General features: G+C 37.8%; 1 protein-coding gene across 1 annotated transcript in view; it reads left to right on the forward strand.

The window, feature by feature from the left end:
• Positions 1–10,342, forward strand: part of TAF4B (TATA-box binding protein associated factor 4b) — a 113,221-nt gene extending 102,879 nt beyond the window's left edge. The window contains exon 15 of the mRNA XM_068563585.1: positions 8,866–10,342. Coding sequence (XP_068419686.1) covers positions 8,866–9,033 — 168 coding nt within the window. The 3' untranslated portion in view covers positions 9,034–10,342. The remainder of the gene's footprint in view (positions 1–8,865) is intronic.
• Positions 10,343–21,561: the final 11,219 nt, after the last annotated feature.

A 21,561-nucleotide genomic window follows, 5' to 3' on the forward strand; every position in this document is an offset into this window, starting at 1 on the left:
TTACCAGACTGTGCCATTATTTGGATTTTTGTTGAGATAAAATTCACACACCATACCTCATCATTTTAAAGTGTACAATTCAGTACTGTTGGCCCTCCATATCTGCTGGATTCCACATGCATGGATTCAACCAACCATGGATTGAAAATATTGGGGGGAAAAAAATTCCAGAAAGTTCCAAAAAGGAAAACTTGAATTTGCTAAGTGCTGACAACTATTTACATAGCATTTACATTGTATTAGGTATTATAAGTAATCTAGTGATGATTTAAAGTATGCAGGAGGATGTGTGTAGGTTATATGCAAATGCTATGCCACTGTATATAAGGGACTTAAGCATCCACAGGTTCTGGTATCCATGGGAGGTCCTGGAACCAATATACCTAGGGACAACTGTATATTCACATAGCTGTGCAACCATCTGTCTCTATGGATTTACCTATTCTAGGCATTCATATAAAAGGAATTATACAATATTTGGCCTTTTGTATCTAATTTCTTTGACTTAGCATAATGTTTTCAAGATCCATCCATATTGTAGCATGTGTCAGTACTTCATTCCTATTTATGGTTGAATAATATTCCATAAGCTGTTTTCTTTTAACTATAATTGTGCATTTGTCTATATTTACCTGTCAATTTTTGCTTCTTTTTTTTTTTTTTTTTTTAATGTTGCTGAAATTTTTTTTTTTAATTAATTTATTTATTTATGGCTGTGTTGGGTCTTCATTTCCGTGCAAGGGCTTTCTCTAGTTGCAGCGAGCGGGACCCACTCTTCATTGCGGTGCGCGGGCCTCTCACTGTTGTGGCCTCTCCTGTTGCAGAGGACAAGCTCCAGAGGCGCAGGCTCAGTAGTTGTGGCTCACGGGCCTAGTTGCTCTGCGGCATGTGGGATCTTCCCAGACCAGGGCTCAAACCCGTGTCCCCTGCATTGGCAGGCAGATTCTCAACCGCTGTGCCACCAGGGAAGCCCAATTTTTGCTTCTTTTATTTGATGGTCTTACTAAGTGCAAACACATTATGTCTTTTTGATGAATTGCCCCCTTTTGTCATTGTGAAATTGTTCTCATTTCTAATATTCCTTGTCTTAAAGTTTACTTTGATATTATTATAGCTACACCAGCACTTCTTATGCTTAGTATTAGCATGATTTATCATTTCTCCATTCTTTTACTTCCAGCCTATCTGTGTCTTTATTTAAAGCTGGTTTCTTATGAGTAGCATGTAATTGAGCTTTGGATTTGTATCCAAAATTTATTTGGACTGTTTAGTCCATTTACATTTAATGCAATTATTACTATGATTGGATTTGAGTCTACCATCTTGCTATTTTCTGTTTGTCCCTCTGTTTTTTTGTTTCTCCTTTCTTGTCATCTTTTGAGTTAACCAAGTAGTGTTTTAGTATACCATTCTATATCCTCTTTTGGCTTTTTAACTGTACCTCTTTTTTTTTTTTTAATGGTTGCTTTACAGATCTGTTTAAAGGTACAATATGTATCCTTAACTGATTATACTCAATCTTGAATTAATGCCACTTCACATATCATGTAAAAACCTTTTAGCTATATAATTCCATTATACAAATCCCTCCCATCCTTTGTGCTATTGTTGTCACCTATTTTACTTATACATATGTTTTAACCTCCATAGTACATTGTTATCACTTGGTCATATATCTCTTAAAGAACTTATGAAAATAAAAACAGCTTTTTAATGTTCACCATTTCTAGTGCTCTTTCATTTTTCCTGTAAATTCATATTTCTTTCTAGTATCATTTTCTATCAGTCTATATGCAATTCATCAACTCCAGAATTACCAGAGTTTTAATTAAACAAACCTAAAGCTACTATTAATACATTTAAATATACTGGTAAATCTACCTTTAGTTGTGAGGCACAGCAGTCCTTACTGATGTTGTAGCTTTTTTTAACATTTATAGTCCTTCAAGGATAAAATTAAAGTTGGCTCTGAAAGAAATATCTTTAACTGGCGGTCCTTTAAAGAAGTTATCATAAAATAATAGATAAAACTTAGTTCTGGACATAGGTTACTTGAGTTTTCGAAGGACTTTGTGTCTTAATTAAAGGTAAAGAAAATTACCAGAGTATAAAGAGGAAAGTCCTACTGACACAGGCTTTTCAACTTGCAGTAAGTTACTGCTTTTCAGAATTGAGATTTATTTGGTTATTTGCTGTTCTTGTGTGTTGTATTACTTGGTGGGTTGAAGCACTTACCCACTGTTTGGAGAAAGTGGCAGAAAATAGCCTTTTGAGCAAATCCCATCTGGTGGCAGCTTGGTGGGGATGAGTAATGCTGAGGAACAAGTCATCAAAGGACTTTACCTTTCAGCTTTTCTCCCAAATTTATTTGGCTTAAAGCTAAGAATGACAGCAGGATCTTGATTTAAAATGTCCAAAGCCCATAATATGGCCCATTTTCACTATTTGGTCATTCATATAACTGATGATATTGGGTGACACTTGATGCATAATTGTACTACAGATGTTGATTGGATACCAGCTAGTGCCATATATATAAAGTACTCACAGGTACAAAATCCTTCCTTTCCAGTGAGTGGGAAAGTTAAAGAGGTTGTTGCATTGCGCTGAATACATGTGACGGTAAAGTACAGAGTACAGCTAAAATACACAGGAGTTGCACCTAATCTAGACCTGGGGTGAGTCTGTGTTTGTAGCATTGGGGAAACAGGTTACCTGAGTTGAGTCTTAAAGAACTTAGTCGGGTGATGTGATATAAGGATAGGACAGAGAGATTGGAGAAGGAGTTCCAGGAGGAGAGAATTAACTGTCTGGAACAAAGAGGAAAAAACATTCTATGGCATGATCAATAGTTTGAGATAGGTAGAAAGGAATAAGAGATGAGAATGTGGGGAGAAGCTTTGGTATGCCCATGGTTGACTATATATGTCATGCTTAAATACTTGGACTTGGTCCTAGAGGAGATTTTTAGCCATTGGAGCATTTTAAACAGGAAAACGGTATTATTAGATTACTTATTTTAGAAAGATCATTCTCACAGCAGTGTGAAGAATATTAATACTGGAAATAGTTTCTTAGAAGGTTGATGAAGTCATCTTAGGCAGAAGATAATGGAAGTGAAAATGTAGAAGGATGTAGATGATTTGGAAACTATTAAAGAGGTAGAACTGATAAGAAGTGATAGATGGGATTAGAAGAAGAAAGGGTTGAGGATGACACCCAGTTTTCTGGCTTAGGCATTGGAGGTGAATGGTATTACCATTCCTTTAAATGAGAAAGAGAAGAGGAGAAAGGCAGGAGTAATGATTTGAAACATGTTGAATTTAGGCTACATACTTTATTAGGAAATTGAACAATGAGGTCTAGAATTTAAGAAAGTGTTCTTTTGGAGATAAAGACGCGAGTGGTCATTAGCATAGGACAACCAGTATTGTCTTCACAACTCTCATAATCACACAACTAGAATTAGAACTCAAAGCCCACGATTACACGTCACATCAGTCTATTTAGACGTATTACTTCTATAAAGACTGTTGAAAAACAGATACTTAGAGGTGACAAAATTCTAGGGTGGACGTTAATACGCAAGGTTGTCTGTATTCTGAAATAACTCAAAGGAATGCAATGAAGGTGATAGAGGTGAGGGATGTGTTACTTCATAAATTCTGCTTGTTGACCAGCAGAGGGCAGGCAGTCTCACAACTCAGTATTTTCTGCTCTGTGCTGCCCTTGCGGCCTAGAAGCTCAGGTCTTTCGAACGTAGATTTTCAGTGATCTTATTACACTAAGGCCAGGCATCCAGGACACTTTTATTTATCTTTGCTTCCAAGACTTAGAAGATGTTTGATTTTTGTTCTGGAGCCAGATCTTCTTTCCACCCCCTGTGCCCTATGTCTAGTTCTTGTTTTTCCTTAAAGTTTGAGACTTGATTCGTCCCTTAAGAGCTGCCATGGTGACATGGGGTTAGAATAAATCAAGTAGAGAGTCTGAGAAATATAATGGATCTTTGCCTTTTAGAGGTTAAGATGCCCACTCTTGTTCCTGGTTAACTGTTAAGATTCAGGGACACGTTTGTGTTTTCTTGGTCTTATGATTCAGGGACTAGAATGGAAGGAATGGACATCCGCTCCTGGAGACAGTACTGTACGTGTGGTTGGTTCTGTAAAGCCGCAGTGCTGCTCCTCCACTGTTTGATGTGAGGAGCTTGTGAAAACCTTCCTGTCCCAGGGTGCATCCCTCATCCATTTGCCATATGTCTGTAATGCCCATTAGTTTACTTTTTCGCTTTAAGCATTCAAAGCTCAACTAAAATTTAAAAATTTCTCTAGGAGGGACAAGGTTAGCGTGGCAGGACAAATTATTTAAATTAGCCAGGACTTATGAGACTAGGGCATGGACCGGAACTTTTAATTAGATTTAGGGGATGGAAAAAAAAGATCTGGAACTAGGATTATACTGTTTCCTGTTTATAAACCTTCAATGCCTCCCAACTGACAAATGACATTTATAGACTGTGTACTGTATGCCAGGCATTGTTCTCATTTAATCCTCAGGCCAACGCTGTGAGACAATTACGGTTACTGTCCCTGTTTTGCAGATTAGGAAACTGAGGCACAGAGGACTTAAGTAATTTGTCTGAGTTTCCTTATGGAGGAGACAACGTGTATTCACCACCATTCAGTCCCCCTGTATATCTTATGCTGCCAGAACAATTCCTTTGCCCATAGTAGGCACCCAGTAACCCAGATAACTTTTGAATTGAATCAGTACATGGGCTAGCATGAGCTAGTTAGTATAGCAGTAACATAATTTAAGGAAACATGGAAAAAGAAGTAGAGACGCTTTTAAAAGTTTTACCTCACAGCACCTGCTCTATTAAGTTGGGGGGAAATGTGAATAATTGGTTATTTTTAATTACTTAGTGTCATCCTTAAAATGGTGTCATTGCTCTGAAATTGGTAACTGACAGTGTTCAAGTTTTCCTTATTAGAGCAAAAGGGTTTCTCAGAAGTTTCATTATAAAAATATGAAACTTTGTTTAGTGATATAATTGAACAAATTAATGAGGGCTAACTTAATTTGACCTGGCGGTGTTGAAGAATGTTTACATTTAGGTTCGGTTACGCTTCCAAAAACATCTGTTGTACACTTAGTAAGTGAATTATTTCTTTCATCTTCATTGAATTCCATCTTCTATTTTACCCTCTATTCATCTAAGTGAAGAATTCAGATTAAGGAATATCTTCATGTAGAAAGTCGATTGGGAAAATCCTCTATTTCAGAAACAAATAGTACATTGTCCCAACAGGTTTTTTTTGTCTTCTTACAAATGGTCTCCTAACTACATTTGTGTTCTTTGGCACTGACAGTATAGTGTAACCAGAAATCAGCCCTAGGTGACTTTGGGCAAAGGACTTGGTGAGGAAGAAAATAAAAACTGATGGTGAAGGCAGGTTTGAATTTTTATGGCTCTGAGTTCCACCTGCTTTACCATGGATAATTGAGATGTAGCTGATTATTCTGGCCAGGTCAGTATGAAGCTGAAAAGTCAGATTGTGGATTTTTTCAAATCATAAGCATAGGAATAAAAATGCTGTATATTTGTATCTAAGTTCAACAAAGATTAACTTTCCAAGCCAGTCACTATTTGGGGGAAGAGAATGCTGTCACATTCGTAAAGTTGTGAATTATAAAAGACATTTCTGTTGGGTTACTGAATGTCCCTTGGGGTTTGTTTCATTTATAACATTGCCTCAGGCCTTCTGCTGCATCCTGTTGGAATGACCTCCTTTTCAACCCTGTGCTGGCAGCTGTGATATGGCTCTTTCCCTGGGATCCTTCAGGCTTGTCACATGACAGACATGAACTGTGACCCCTTTGTTCCTTACCCAGATGGTTCGTTCTCCATAATTTTTTTCTATTTAACTATTTTGCCTTATCTTCTTTCCTCTTTTCCCTCTTCATTTCCCTTTGTATTTCCTACCTACACAAGACTTTTTTGGTAGCAGTTTAATTTTTTTTATTGAAGTAGGACATCAATGCAGAAAAGTACACAAATCATGAGTAAGCTCACTGAATTTTCACAGCGCGAACACACCTATGCAGACAGTACTTAGGTCAAGAAAGAGAACATCACCAGAATCCCAGAAAACCTCTACTATCCCCTTCTGGTTACCAGTCTTCTCCCTTAAGGGGAATCATTATCCTGACTTCTATAGCTTTGCCTGTTTTAAACGTTATCGAAATGGAATCAAACCATATGTATTCCTTTGCATCTGGATCCTTTCATTTAACATTTTGTGACATTTGTCCATGTTACTCAGTTTGTTACTGCTGTGTAGTATTCCATTTGTATGAATAGTCCACAGTTTGTTCTGCTCTTAATGGGCGTTTGGATCGTTTCTAGCTTAGGGCCATTATGAATAGTAGTGCTAAACATTCTCTTTTGATAAAAAGACATGACATATTTCTGGATATTTACGTGGAAATGAAATTGCCAAGATATAGTATGTCCAACTAGCCATTTAATTTAAAAATTCATGTAAAACACTAAACGAGTGATTTTTGGCAAACTTGGTAGGAAAGATCTATAAACATGTTTAGATTCAGCTTTAGCATAATATATCTAATTTTTGGCTAAGAAAAATGCCTCTAGTTAAATATACTGTAGTTTTAAATAGATAACTCCTATATACAGCAAAATTGCTGCTCAGTGCCTGGGACGTGTTATATTAACTTTCTTCCTAATTTGTCCTTTTATCCAGTGTTCCAAAGCTGAGTTGGTGGGCCCATTCTGTAAAAATCTTATGAGAATATTTTGATGGTGATAATTTACAAGAGTTAAGATTATATCTGTGTTACACCACCTCTAAGTTAGTCTTTTTGTCCTTTTTTTTTAAAAACGTGGACTTTCCAAAATTTGCTTCATGGATGCTTTTGAATAAGTCTGACCTAATGAGTATAGAAGTGGGATTGTGATATCATATCCCTTCAAAAGTGAGTAGTATCTTTGAAGGAAATTTTATTCGACTGTGAGGTAAAGTGCTCCCAGTCATTCTGTGAACATGTATGGAATTAAGTTCACTTGTTTTGACCATAGGGTTTTGGAGACCTTAAAGGGGATTTCCTTACCCTCCATCAAACTAAAACAAAGCAAAAAGAAGAAAAAACCAGGAATGTAGAGGGAGTAATTAAAATTGGAAGGTTATAAAAAGATAGTAATGGGACCAGAAGATTCGCTTCCTGTGTTAGGTAGATATCTTTCCTTGTGTAAGTCTTTTGGGTAGGGAAAGGAGGGTTGCCAATTCAATTGAGATGTTTTTGAAACAAAGTATGATTAAAAAAAAAAAAAAAGAATGGGAGATTAAAGGATTCATTTTTGCCAAATTATTCTATATCTGAGTATTCTGTATTTTTATTTCTTCTTCCAAATCTTTTTTTTAAATAGTGGTGTATAGACATATTGATACTTAGGAAACTTAATATCTTAATACAGAAGTATTGGGTTTCATTCAATTTTGAATGACATTTAGAACTCGTATTAGTTGTTCTGTTTTAAACCGGTGTATTCAATTGAGAAAATATTGCTGATAATCTGTGTTGTTCTGTATACTTTGCTAAGCCATAGAAAGTATAGAAATGATAGTCCCTGTCCTCAGAAAGCTTACAGTCTAGTGGGTATGTGCTGGTGGTGGTAGCGTATACAAATTACTATAATACGATGTAAGATAATTACCGCAGTGAGAATTCTTACGGGGAAGGGGAGGGTAAGTAGACCCATTTGAAATGGGTCTTAAAGGATGAGTAGGTTGGCCTGGAATGGCCTTTTGCTGATCTCTGCAATGGGAAGTAAGGCTGAAGGGAAGCTAGGTAATGAGTTTGTACCTGATATGATGTATAATACAGAACAAGCTAAGAGCATTCACTTTATTATTTTTTTTAGCATCTTTATTGGAGTATAATTGCTTTACAATGGTGTGTTAGTTTCTGCTGTATAACAAAGTGAATCAGCTATACATATACATACATCCCCATATCTCCTCCCTCTTGTGTCTCCCTCCCACCCTCCCTATCCCACACCTCTATGTGGACACAAAGCACCGAGCTGATCTCCCTGTGCTATGCGGCGAGCATTCACTTTAGATCAAATCAGAAGTTGAGTCCCAGCTCAGTGTTGCTGTGTGACCTTAAACAGGTTGCTTTAACCTGTCTGAGCTCAGTTTCCTCACTTGATAAATGAGGACAGCACCCATGTAACTTGCTGCAGTGTTGTATGAAAGAAAAGAGATCATGTGTGGAAGGTGCTTAACGTAGCTCTCAAAGTATAATAAGTGCTCAAGTAGCTACTCTGGACAGAGAGGAACCATTGAAGGTTTTTGAACCATGGAGTGGTGGGATCTGAACCATGTGAGGCTTTCACTTTTACTTTTATAATTGACAAACAAAAGACCGCACACATTTAAAGTGTGTAATCTGACAGGTTCTTACATGTATACACACTTGTGAAATCATCACCACAATCAGAATTATGACCACAGCCATCGCTCCCGAAAGTTTTGTCTAAGACCTTTAAAGAGGACAATCTGCCCTGTGATATGCAGCAAAGAACGGAGTGAAGTGGAGAAGTCAGTTAAAAGGCTGTGGCCATGGTCCAGGTGAGAGAGAGTGACTGAGGCCATGAACTAGGTGTGCTGGCCATGGGCCTCCCCCGAGAGCCTGGGCTGCTGGAGGCCAAGCTGCATCGTGCTATTACCTCCAGCACCTACCCCAGGGGCCAGAGGCTAGCAGGCTCTTGCTGAATCGACAGGTTCTCTCTTTATGAAAGATTGTTTATTTTAAACTTACTTCTCCCTTTACTTTGTATAGGGTTTAAAAGACAACCTTTTTGCTTCTGGGACATCCAGCCTGACAGCCACCAAACAGTTGCTTCGTCCAAGAATCACAAGAATCTGCCTCAGGGACCTGATCTTCTGTATGGAGCAGGAGAGGGAGATGAAGTATTCCCGAGCTCTGTACCTGGCCCTTCTGAAGTGACCACGGTCCTCTCCATCCAGATCCTTGCTACTTACTGCCAAAGAAGACATATAAAGAGCGGTGTCACATGGTCCTGAAATTTCAGTTTCTGGAAAATAATCACCGATAGGGAAGACCATTGTTTACAGTTATATACTTTTATTAAATCTTATGTATTCCATTAGGTTCTTAATGACTAGGATTCAGCTTCTAAAAATAGGTTGTGAAGTACGGTTTATTTACACAGAAGTAGGCATATGCCTACCTACGTGTTTAATTACAGCAAGGCTCTGTTTGTTACTCCCTGCTTCATTTGCCAAACTATTAATAGGTAAGGCGTCTTTCCCTACTACAGCCTGCATTGAGATGCAGGGGGAAGAAAGGAAGGGTCACCACTTACCAGGAAACTATGTATTTCATCCTACACGGAACCTGACTCAAAGCATTAGGCTTTCTGGGCTGGAATCAGAAGTTGCTTAGCAAATTATGACAGTTGCCTTCTGTGGTTGAAGGTGACAAGCCACAGGGTAAGGCCAGTGGTGGCTTTTGTCGGCTGAGTCCCATTGTTGTTAAAACATTGACAAATGGGGATAGTTTGTGCCTGAGGTTGCTGTTCCCTGGTTCACCTCACCACCAGGTGCTGCTTCTGATACCAAGTGAGGGGACATCCTTGTCAGGGAAGGATGATATACATTGAAGGTGCTGATATACCTCGTTGAAAAGATGGAGCGTATAGAAAGGAATGACGGAGCACCGCCTCCAAACCGATGGAGGAAAAATGAAAACGGAATCATGAGACAGGAAATATGCTGTATACACCTAAGAGGGGTCAGTGGTCGAATTGGAACTCTGAAGCCCCCAGTACATGTTCTGTTGACAGGAAAACAATCACAGCCCAACCAGAAAGGAAAATGTATCAAACATTTTAAATCATAGTATTTCAAAAGGAAGAAGTTATTCTTTGTTTTGTGTATTGCTTTAAATCTCAAGAAGGGTAGTTTTATAAACTCTTTTAGTTACCCTAAGTTTTAAGCATCTTGTTGCATTAAAAAAAAATCCTAATTGATGATTAGAAATTTTTAACAATGGGATTCCATTTTGGATTCTGTACTCAAAAGGTAATGTCAGCATCTTACTCTTGGAGATCTTGGCTCTACGTATATTATGAGAAGCATGTTATATATACTTGTTTGAGGAGGAAGCTGACATTTTGCAAAGCAAACCCTCTTTTTTTTTTTTTTTTTTTCATTCCACTTTTGTGGTATGTAGCTGGTGAAAAATAATAGCTGTAGTTAGTCACATACAGAAAGAATGAGTAAATCCTCCAAAGAAGGCTAAAGAAAAAAAAAAGGGGGGGTGGGGGGGAAAGCTGTGCTTCTTAGAATTCAGGGGAATAAAACCTCAAGTATGTTATTCTTCATCCTGTTCTTCCCGTCGGGACTGTTATGGCCATATTCTATACTGTAGTAAGTTTCAAATTGGCCACATTTTCTGTTTCAGCAAGTTATTATGTAAAAATGCTATAAATTATGTGTATGTTAAAAGAGTCCTTTAAGAAGAGATCTATACCTAAAGTTGTTTTTGTATATTTAAATGCTTAGCTTTATTTTTTGGTAAAGTGCAGCACACTCCCGTATTTGTGTGTAATCTTATTGATCAGATGTTTAAAATTATTTCAAATACTTCATTAAAATAATTATTTTATTATAAGAATAACTTTGCTCAGTCACTGACTTTGTTTGGAAATATCTCTGGAAGTTAGCCCCTGAAGCTGGGGGCTGGGCAGTAGATCTTTCTTGGCTGGGATTGTTACTTTGGAGTGTGAGCATTTGGGTTCCAGAAGCTCACTTCAGATCCAAGTTCCTGTATCACTTTCTTTGAAATAGTTGTAAACCTGCATGGTATTTGACTCACAATGAAAGCTACACATATTCATTACAAAAGCTTCTCTTGCCCATCAAGGTTTTCTTACAAAGGTATTGTTTTTCAAAATTTATCCTTAATAATACATTTTTAAGCTTTGTGTCCTAAAGTATATCTTACACACAAAAGAACAAACACAGTGGACCCAAGGTATTCTTCCACTCAGTTTGCAAAATGATGGCCTTGGGGCCAATTTGATCTCTAAATGCGTTCTCTGTGACTCACACGGTGCTGCCGATATTTTAATTCACAAAAATCTATATTTCCACTTCTTTTGAAAAATTAGAAGATCTGGAGTCACTAGGTGTACCGTTCGTGTGACAGTCTGCTGGAGCCAACCAGTGGCTGTCCACTTTAGATGTGGGAGCCTAAGTTCACCTTCCCTTGCCTGATCCCTTTAAGCATTGAAGTGTGAGACTCTGCCTTCAGTGTTGATCTCAAGTGATGAACGCTAAAAGGGGAAAGTGCCAGAAATTCTCCATCTATTTGCTGTTTTTTAAGCAATTTTATTGAGGCATGCTTTACATATAAAATTCACCATTTTATCCATTTAATTTTAATATGACTGATGGACCTTTTAAATTGTTTCCTCCTGAATATCTGTAAGATTCTTCTCCTCTTAAAAGAAGTGAAGTTTAACATTCTTGTAAAGCCTATATTTCTTTTTCTTTTTTTTTTTTTATTGAATGAAAGATTCTTTAAATTCTCTAGCGCTTTAGTGCTTTACAATTTTCAAAAGTTTCACACACATGATTTCATATAATCCCATACTAACCCTTTTTTCCCTACTCCTGTAATGCCCCTCCCTCCTTCCCTCTCCCCACTGGTAACCACTAGTTTGTTCTCTATATCTGTGAGTCTGCTTCTTTTTTGTTTTATTCACTAGTTTGTTGTACTTTTTAGATTCCACATATAAGTAATATCATACAGTATTTGTCTGACTTATTTCACTTAGCACAGTGCCCTCCAAGTCCATCCATGTTACTGCAAATGGCAAAATTTCATTCTCTTTCATGGCTGAGTGGTATTCTGGTGTGTGTGTGTGTGTGTGTGTGTGTGTGTGTGTGTGTGTGTTTGTGTGTATACCACATCTTCTTTATCCGTTCATCTGTTGATGGAAATTTAGGTTGCTTCCGTACTTGACAATTGTAAATAATGCTGCTGTGAACGTTGGGGTGCATGTATCTTTTAAAATTTGTGTTTTTGTTTTTTTTGGATATATACCCAGGAGTGGAATTGCTGGGTCATATGGTAGTTCTAGTTACAGTTTTTTGAGAAGCCTCTATACTTTTTTCCACAGTGGCTGCACCAATTTATTGGGTTGACCAAAGAGTACCTTCGGTTTTTAAGTAAAAATAAAAGACACATTTTTCATTTTCACCAAGAACTTTATTGAACACTGTATTCACCCTTTTGTTCCACTACCTTCTGCCATTTTTCAGGCAACTTCAAAATTCCATCTTCCCCAAACCTTTTATCTTTTTGAGCAAAGAACTGTTCCAGGTGCTTTTTACAGTCTTCCAGGGAATTAAAATTCTTTCCATTAAGAGAATTTTGTAACGACCTAAATAAATGGAAATCCGAAGGTGCAATGTCTGGTGAATACGGCGGATGAATCAGAACTTCCCAGACAAGCTGTAACACTTTTTGCCTGGTCATCAAAGAAACGCGGTCTTGCGTTATCCTGATGGAAGACTATGCATTTTCTTTTGACTAATTCTGGATGCTTTTCATCAAGTGCTGCTTTCAGTTGGCCTAATTGGGAGCAGTACTTGTCGGAATTAATCGTTTGGTTTTCCGGAAGGAGCTCGTAATAGAGGACTCCCTTCCAATTCCACCATATACACAACATCACCTTCTTTGGATGAAGACCAGCCTTTGGTGTGTTTGGTGGTTCATTTCTCTTGCCCCTCGATCTCTTCCATTCCACATTATTGTACAGTATCCACTTTTCATCACCTGTCACAATTTGTTTTTAAAACGGAACGTCTTCATTACGTTTAAGTAGAGAATTGCATGCGGAAATACGGTTAAGGTTTTTTTCGCTTAACTTACATAGAACCCAAACATCAAAGCGATTAACATAACCAAGCTGGTGCAAATGATTTTCAGTGCTTGATTTGGATATCTTGAGTCTGTCGACTATCTCCCGCATGGTGTAATGTTGATTGTTCTCAGTTAATGTCTCGATTTGATCGCTGTCAACTGGTCTACCCAACCGTGGAGCATCATCCAGCGAGAAATGTCCAGCATAAAACTTCGCAAACCACTTTTGACATGTTTGATCAGTCACAGCACCTTCTCCATATACTGCACAAATCATTTTTTTGCATTTCGGTTGCATTTTTACCTTTCTTGAAATAATACGGCATAATATGCTGAAAATGTTGCTTTTTTTCTTCCATCTTCAATATTAAAATGGCTACACAAAAATTCGCTAATTTTGATGTCATTTTTTAAATGCATGCTGACATGACAGCTGTCACATACAGTCTAACAAAATTGTTTTGAATGAAGTTAAAGACAACTAAGTGCTACTAGAGCCATCTTATGAAAAAACCAGATGAACCTTTTGGCCAACCCAATACATTCCCACCAACAGTGTACGAGGGGTCCCTTTTCTCCACATCCTCGCCAACATTTGTTACTTGTGGGTTTTTTGTTTCTTTGTTTCGTTCTTTGGATGATGGCCATTCTGACAGGTGTAAAGTGATAGCTCATTGTGGTTTTGATTTGCATTTCCGTGATGACTAGTGATGTTGAGCATCTTGTCATATGCCTGTTGGCCATCTGCATTTCCTCTTTGGAAAAATGTCTGTTCAGTTCTTCTGCCCATTTTTTAATCAGGTTTTTTTTTTTTTTTTTTTTTTGATGTTGAGTTGTATGAGTTGTTTATATATGTTGGATATTAACCCCTTACTGGCCATATCATTCGCAAGTATCTTCTCCCATTCAATAGGTTGTCTTTTCATTTTGTCAGTGGTTTCCTTTGCTGTGTAAAAGGTTTTAAGTTTAATTAGGTCCTATTTGTTTATTTTTACTTTTGTTTCCTTTGCTTTAGGAAACAGATCCAAAAAATATTGCTGCGATTTATGTCAAAGGGTGTTCTGCCTCTGTTTTCATCTAGGAGTTTCCTCTGTAGTATTCAGCCTTACATTTAGGTCTTTAATCCATTTTGAGTTTATTTTTGTATATGGTGCTAGAGAATTTCTAATTTCATTCTTTTACAAGTAACTCTCCAGTTTTCCCAGCACCATTTGTTGAAGAGACTATCTTTTCTCCATTGTATATTCTTGCTTCCTTTTTCATGAATTAATTGACCATAGCATGTGGGTTTATTTCTGGGATTTCTATGCTGTTCCATTGATCTATGTGTCCGTTTTTGTGCCAGTACCATACTGTTTTAATTACTGCAGCTTTATAGTATAGTCTGAAGTGAGGGAGCATGATTCCTCCAGCTCTGTTATTTTTTCTCAAGATTGTTTTGGCTATTTGGAGTTTTTTGTGTTTCCGTACAAATTTTAAAATTACCTGCTCTAATTCTGTGAAAAATGCCATTGGTATTTTGATAGGGATTGCATTGAATCTGCAGATTCAATGCCTTGGGTAGTGTGGTCATTTTAACAATATTAATTCTTCCAATCCAAGAACATGGTATATCTTTCCATCTGTTGGTATTGTCTTCAGTTTCTTTCATCGGTGTCTTAAGGATTTCCAAGTACAGGTCTTTTACCTCCTCAGATAGGTTTATTCCTAGGTATTTTATTCTTTTTGATGCAGTGGTAAATGGGATTGTTTCCTTAATTTCTGTTTCAAATAGTTCATTGTTAGTGTATAGAAATGCAACAGATTTCTGTATATTAATTTTGTATCCTGAAACTTTATTGAATTCATTGATGAGGTCTAATTTTCTGGTAGCATCTTTAGGATTTTCATGTCATCTAAGAACAGTGATATTTTTACTTCTTCCTTTCCAGTTTGGATTCCTTTTATTTCTTTTTCTATTCTGATTCTGGGGCTAGGACTTCCAAAATTATGTTGAATAAAAGTTAAAACCTATATTTCTTGAAATCTGCTTTGAGGGAAATTTTGTCTCATTAGAATTTTGGCAAAGGTTTATTTAGAATTAAAACCATTTATACTAGTTATGTCGTAGTTGCAGCAAAAAAATGCAAGCAATATTAGGACATATTCTTCAGAAAAATAAGAAACCAAGATCTCAGGGGGATTAAGTTGGACTTTATACCTAGTTGTACAATGAACCAACTAAATGTTTATGAAACTTTAACCTCAGCAAGACTCAGTGATTCTGCAGGAAATAGAAGTATAGTATATCCTATGTTTATAGGATAAACGCTCCAGTTTTTAGCGTTATTATCTTTTCAGATACTTTCATATGCCTTGCTGCCCTGAAACAACTTTTTTTTTTTTTTTAACATTTAGGCACAGTTTACATCTGATATCAATTTCTTTTTCTCTGACTTTTTAACAACCTCTTGGTATTTTCACATGCATTTCAGCTGTATGGCATTGGTGCAATTACGTTTTCACTGAAGTTATTCCATCAGTTAGAAATTGTTCCAAGTAGAATATATTTGCCATAATTTTCTTTGGGAAACTTTGAGAGACTGCTGTGCATGCAAGAAACCTAAAGTGTTGGCCACTACGTACTTGGACACTGACTGGTTGGATGAGAGGAACAGATAATGTTAACAGTTATATGTTTAGAATTTGTGTAGACTTTGCACATTGAATATTTGTGGGAAGAAAATACTTCCAAGGAACTCACTTGAAGACTTTTGACTTTGTTGGTAAAACATGATGAGAGCAGTTTTAATGGCGGCTCTTTTCCTTTCAAATAATAAGGTCAGTTTGATATCTTTCTAAATTCTCTTATTATAGGTGGTACTGAGGCAATGTCGCCCTGGCTGACATTGTCACCATCTCAGTCTTGCCTCTTACCAGTTGTGTGACCTTGGGTAAACTATTTAATCTCTCTGCCTTTGTTTCCTCATCTGCAAATAATAGTACCTACCGGTGAGGTAGTTGTGAGAATTTAATGAATTCTTAGAACAGTGTGTCGCATGTAGTAAACACTGTATTTGTTAGTAACGGTGGTTGTCACGGTTGTATCAATTCTGAAAGGCATAGTTGTACCTCCCACCCACCTCCAGTACTAGATTGTATTGATAAAAGTCACCAGTTGAATGCATGAACCTAGTATATTATTTTAAATAGAATAATCTAAGCTCATGCAAAAGTCTAATGTATTGCATTGGGGATTGGAGGATGGGAGGCTAAAAGGAGAAAAGTATGATACTATAGTGGAGCCATTAAGCAGAGTAATTCTTATGTCCCTGGCTTTGCCTATTAAGTTTCTTGTAGGGCTGGAAGCAGTAATGAAGCTGTGCCGTTATTTTTAAAATTTTAATTGAAACTATTATAGATATTGTGAACAATCAAATCATGTAACAGGGCATACCAAAGTAATTCTACTCACAGACCTCCTGAGGTCCTGTGCTCCCCTCCCTAGATTCACCCACTTTTACCAGTTTCATATATCTCTTACCAGACATAGTTTGTATACATATAAGCACATAGTTGTAGGTTCCCCCTTTATGTGCATATGGGAGCATACTGATCTATCCCTTGCCATTCTCACGGTTTCATTATTCTTAAGTCAATTTATACTGTGTCCCAGGCCAGGGGTCCTAGTAGAATCTTCCTGTAAATCTTTGGGAAAACAACACTGAATTTTTCCTTGAAGGATTTAGTCTCAGATTTTCTTACTGTTTTGTAAATTTTCTTATTTCACTAGAAGAATTGAGTCATATCTGAGTGTGTGTCAACAACGTTCCTCTACCAAACAGGCATCATGAAAAGCAACAAGGGGAGTAGAGGTTTCCTCTGGGAGGAAGTGGGGAGAGGGAAAGAGGAAAAATCCTTTAAAGGAAGAGTTGAGTATTCTAGTTGTAATTATAAAGTTTCACTGACAGAACCCTCCCACCGTGAACATTAGCATTGGAAGCCAACCTGAATTGAGGATCACTCCAACCTCTTTTTTGTAAGATTGATATTCTTCATTTAAATGTAATAAGTAGATCATAATAGGGATGATCTAAATTTGGGGTTCCTGAGAGTGATCCATGAAGGAATGCCTGATACCAAAATATTCATTTGGCAGATTTGTAAAAATTTTCTGCACTATGGGGAACAAAGATGCATAAGACACAGTCCATGGCCTGGAGGGGTTTTCTAGTCAGAGAGATGGACTCTAGACACATAAAGACAAAGTAGCATATACTCCTCCTAGAGAGAGGTGTAAATAGCAGTTTCTTGTAGGTGCCTTTAGAAAAAAAGATGTCACTTCCAAATGGAATGATCATATTCAATTTCTTACAGAAGAGATAGAATTTGACCTGTGCAATGAAAGGAATGGATAAGACTTTTTCAAGTCGTAAGTTTTAAGGCCTTCTAAGGCAAAAGGTTGGGAAGCAAAAAAAAAAAAAAAAAAGGGGGGGGTGGATAGAGTACTTTTAGGGAAGTAAATATCTAGATCTAGTTTGGCTGATTATGAAAGTCATGTAAGGGAGAAATGGAAAATAATTTTGGAAATTAAGATAGTGGCAACTAATATTTACAGTGTCCAAAATTCATAGATACAAAAGAATATAAAAGTCCCCTACCTTTGTCTTCTAGATAAGTTATTTATAATTTTTATGTCAAAGTGATTATAGAAAAAGAGAGTGGTAAGAGTTGCCTGAAACCAACCCCCTACCAACCCAAAAGATTTTCCCTTGATTATAACAATGATATATTCACACTGTAGAAAATTTGGAAAATAAAAGACTATAAGGAAAATGAAAAATATAATAATATTCGGTGCATTTCTGTCTATCCTTTTTTTTCTGTGCTAAATCTGTAGATAGATGTTTTAGATCATAAAGTTGATCCAGCTTTATATCCTTACCTACACACCATTGGAGACACTAGGGAAAATGAGAAGAAACACAGCTAGGAGAATAAAACATCACTTTCTTGAGTTCTGTCTTTTCAAAGTGATGTAGAGGCCATGTTTCTGGTGCCCTCATATAGCATGTGGATTTGTTTAAAACAATTTCAATTTGCTGCACTTCGGGGTGAAATGAGAGTACCTTTTATGTCTCATCATTACTTGCATTGGGCCTCTACATGAGAAGGTAATGTGGAGGAAGAATTGCCATAATTCTCTGTAAACTATTGAGCAGATTCAAAGCTAATGTAGGAATGTTATCCATGAGGTTTAGGCTATAGGACTGATAACTTTCCTGTTTGTAATCTTAATGGAGGCTCTGCCTGAAGATGAGGGGAAGGTAAGGATTTGCTGGTTGGCTTCTTGATGAAATCTCATGCCTTAGGTTTTCATGTCCCTAAATAGAAGTGTGAAGTTGTGCCAGATGGTCTTCAAGGAACCTTTAAACTTTCAGATGGCGGTATGAGTATCTCACTGGGTGCTTCTTGGGAGTTTTAATTGCTATCAAAGTAGACAGTAGTTGCCTCTACGGCTGAGGAGAGCAATTGAATAAATGGTGCATCATGTCTTTTCCGTGCCATTATCAAAAAGTGTAAGTTGTGCATGGTGCTGGGCCAGACCCCAATCAAAGAACAATCCAAGCATCCTTCTTGAGGTATATCGAGCTAGATGAATTTCCCATGGCTTCCAAAACAAATTGCCACAACTGGGCTGCTTAAAACACAGTTAAATTCTCTCACGGTTCTGGAGGCCAGAAGTCTGAAATCAAGGTGTCAGCAGGGCCAAGCTCCTTCCAAAGGCTCTGGGGAGAACCTTCTTTGCCTTTCCAGCTTCTGGTAGCTTTTAATGGCCTTGACTGTGACAGCAGAACTCCAGTGTCTGCTTCCATCTTCACATGGTCTTCTCTGCGTCTTCTGTGTCCTCTCCTCTTCATATAAGAACACCAGGCATTGAATTCAGAGCCCACTTTAATCCAGTATGATCTCATCTTGACCCTCAACTGACATCTACAAAGACCCTATTTCCAAATAGGGTCCCATTCTGAGGTTCCAGGTGAACGTGTATTAGGTGGGGAGACACTGTCTACCCCACTACAGGAGCATACTGTATGTGATTATATATTCCTGATACTTTATTTTTTACCTCTGACTTCAAAAGTAGTGAAAAACTTAATGGTTGTTAAAATGTAAAGGGGTTGATTTTGTGTCTCCCTAAATGGGTGTCTTAGAATCTTGTGGTCTGTCAAGATACCTGTCCTCCTCTTCTCCCCACTTCTCTCCTCTTTCAGCTCGGAAGTTTCTAGTAGGTGGCTCTGTTCTGAGAAATGTGTCTTTGATGTGGTTTAGACTGTGCCATCCTGGTGTTTACAGAAGTATATTCAAGTGACTGTCTTCAGAAGCCTTTTGAGATTCTGAATGCTATGTACATGTTGACTGTTCTTAAGGAAATTCTCCACACTATGAGCAAATCATAAGTTTATTTCTAACAAGTGTCAAGTATTAGAATTTTTTTAATAGAGGTGAACCCAGGTCCTCTCTGCAAGAACGTCAAGAGAGTACAGGCGTACCTCATTTAGTTGTGCTTTGCTTTACAAATTGAAGGTTTGTGACAACCCTGCATTGAACAAGTCTATTGGCACCATTTTTCCAGCAGCATTTCCTCACTTCATGTCTGTGTGTCACAGTTTGTTCAGTATCTCGCAATATTTCAAACCCTCCACCAGCAAAAAGATTATGACTCGCTGAAGGCTCAGATGATAGTTAGCATTTTTTAGCAATTAAGTATTTTTAAATAAAGGTATGTACATTGTTTTTTTAGATATAATGCTATTGTATACTTAATAGACTACAGTATAGTGTAAACATAAGTTTTATATGGACTGGGAAACCAAACAATTTGTGTGACTCACTTTATTGTGATATTTGCTTTATTGCAGTGGTCTGGAACCAAACCCACAATATCTCCAAGGTATGCCTGTCTAGTCCTGAAATGAGAATGTGCCAATATATGGAAAATGTCAGTAACTGTTCCTTTCACAATCTGCTTCCCGAGTGCCAACTGTGGACCCAGTCCCATTAAATCAATCAAGTCAGTTGATTTGACACTGGCAATCTCACTTTTGAGGTGGGAATCTCTATTATTGGAGAAGGAAAGGAAGAAGCAAAGCCCAGAATTACTGGGGAGAGATGCATCACTGAGGAGACTTAGAAATTGGAGAAACATCAAGAATAGTTTTATTGACTTCATCACAGATGCCACCATCAGGCATTATTAGCCTCTGGACCTGGGAGTTGATAGCAAGTTCTAAATCTAGAGTCCCTAACAGGCAGTTCAGGTTTTTATCAGATTTCTTTTGCGATAGAATATTGAAAAGATCCTAACTAACTTTTTAAAGAATGTGTATTTTGCCTACTGCAGCTTTCAAAGGCCATCCTCTGTCTACTTCTTATGCATTTACTGAATAACTAGGCAAACAGTTGGCAGGGGTTTGGGGAAAAGGCCCTTAGACGACATCTGCATATATTCTAAGCAGAATCCCACAGAAAAGTCTATCGAATGCAGTCTGTAAAGGTCAAAAAACAGCAGGCTGTGCCTAAAATGCTAACATAGGCTCAATCATCTACCAGATTCTCAAACTTGTCTTCATGACATAGTCTGTAGTTATCTCAAGGGAGGACTCAGATATCAGGTTCCCCAGATTAAGTTTTAATCCATCTGTTTGATAGGTGCAGAGGCAGATGCAGAGGCAGGCATAGGGATAAGGAGAGAAAGATATCAAATCAAGCAAAATGATAGGACGTTGCATCTTCTCTCTGTTACATCTGTTTCAGTGTTACTGAGAGTCGTCAATTGCTGAGATGCAGGCTAGGTCACAAAGATGAGTGTCTGTAGAACAAGAGGTGATGTGGTCTAGTCTACCACATTTGAGTACAAATCCACTTAGAATCAAGCCACTTACTTGCAGCCCAAGGTTCTCGATATTTCTGAGGCTATCCAAAGGTTAGCTAGTCCAACATTCCACTAATAAAGGAATTCCCTTCAGCATCCCTGAGGCCTAGGTCCTCTACTTGAATAGCTTCATTGATGGGGACCTTACAATCTTATCATGGAATTCATAATTGAACTATTATTTCTTTGTTTGGTCTTGGTTTGATTTGAAATCTGCCTTCCTATAATTTAACATTTGGGGCCTACATTTGTTCTCCGAAGTTACATAATAACACAGGTTTGTTAAGTACTGACTCTGTAACGCAGACTGGACCAAACTAAGCATTCTACCGGTGCTGTCTAAATCATCACTCTAACAGCGGCCTTGTGAGAGTGTCAGAAGGTGGCTGGCTGTTCACTAAACCCGTTTCCTCCTGGGCATGTGGCTAGACCACGTTTCTGAGTCTCCCTGTTGTTGAAAGTGGGCTTGTGCCTGAGGTCTGGCCAATGACATGTAGGCAGAAGTGATGTGTGACATGTCAAAGCTGGCTCATGACAGCCTGCCATGTATGACTTGTGTGCTCTTTCCCTTTCCACAGAGACCCTGAAAGGCTCGTGAAGATGGCCGAGCCACCAGATGGAAGGAGCTGTGGTCAATGAATCGTGGCTTGGAGCAAAACTGCCTG

The sequence above is a fragment of the Eschrichtius robustus genome, chromosome 14 (genome assembly GCF_028021215.1).
Source record: "Eschrichtius robustus isolate mEscRob2 chromosome 14, mEscRob2.pri, whole genome shotgun sequence".
Classification (NCBI taxonomy): Eukaryota; Metazoa; Chordata; class Mammalia; order Artiodactyla; family Eschrichtiidae; genus Eschrichtius; species Eschrichtius robustus.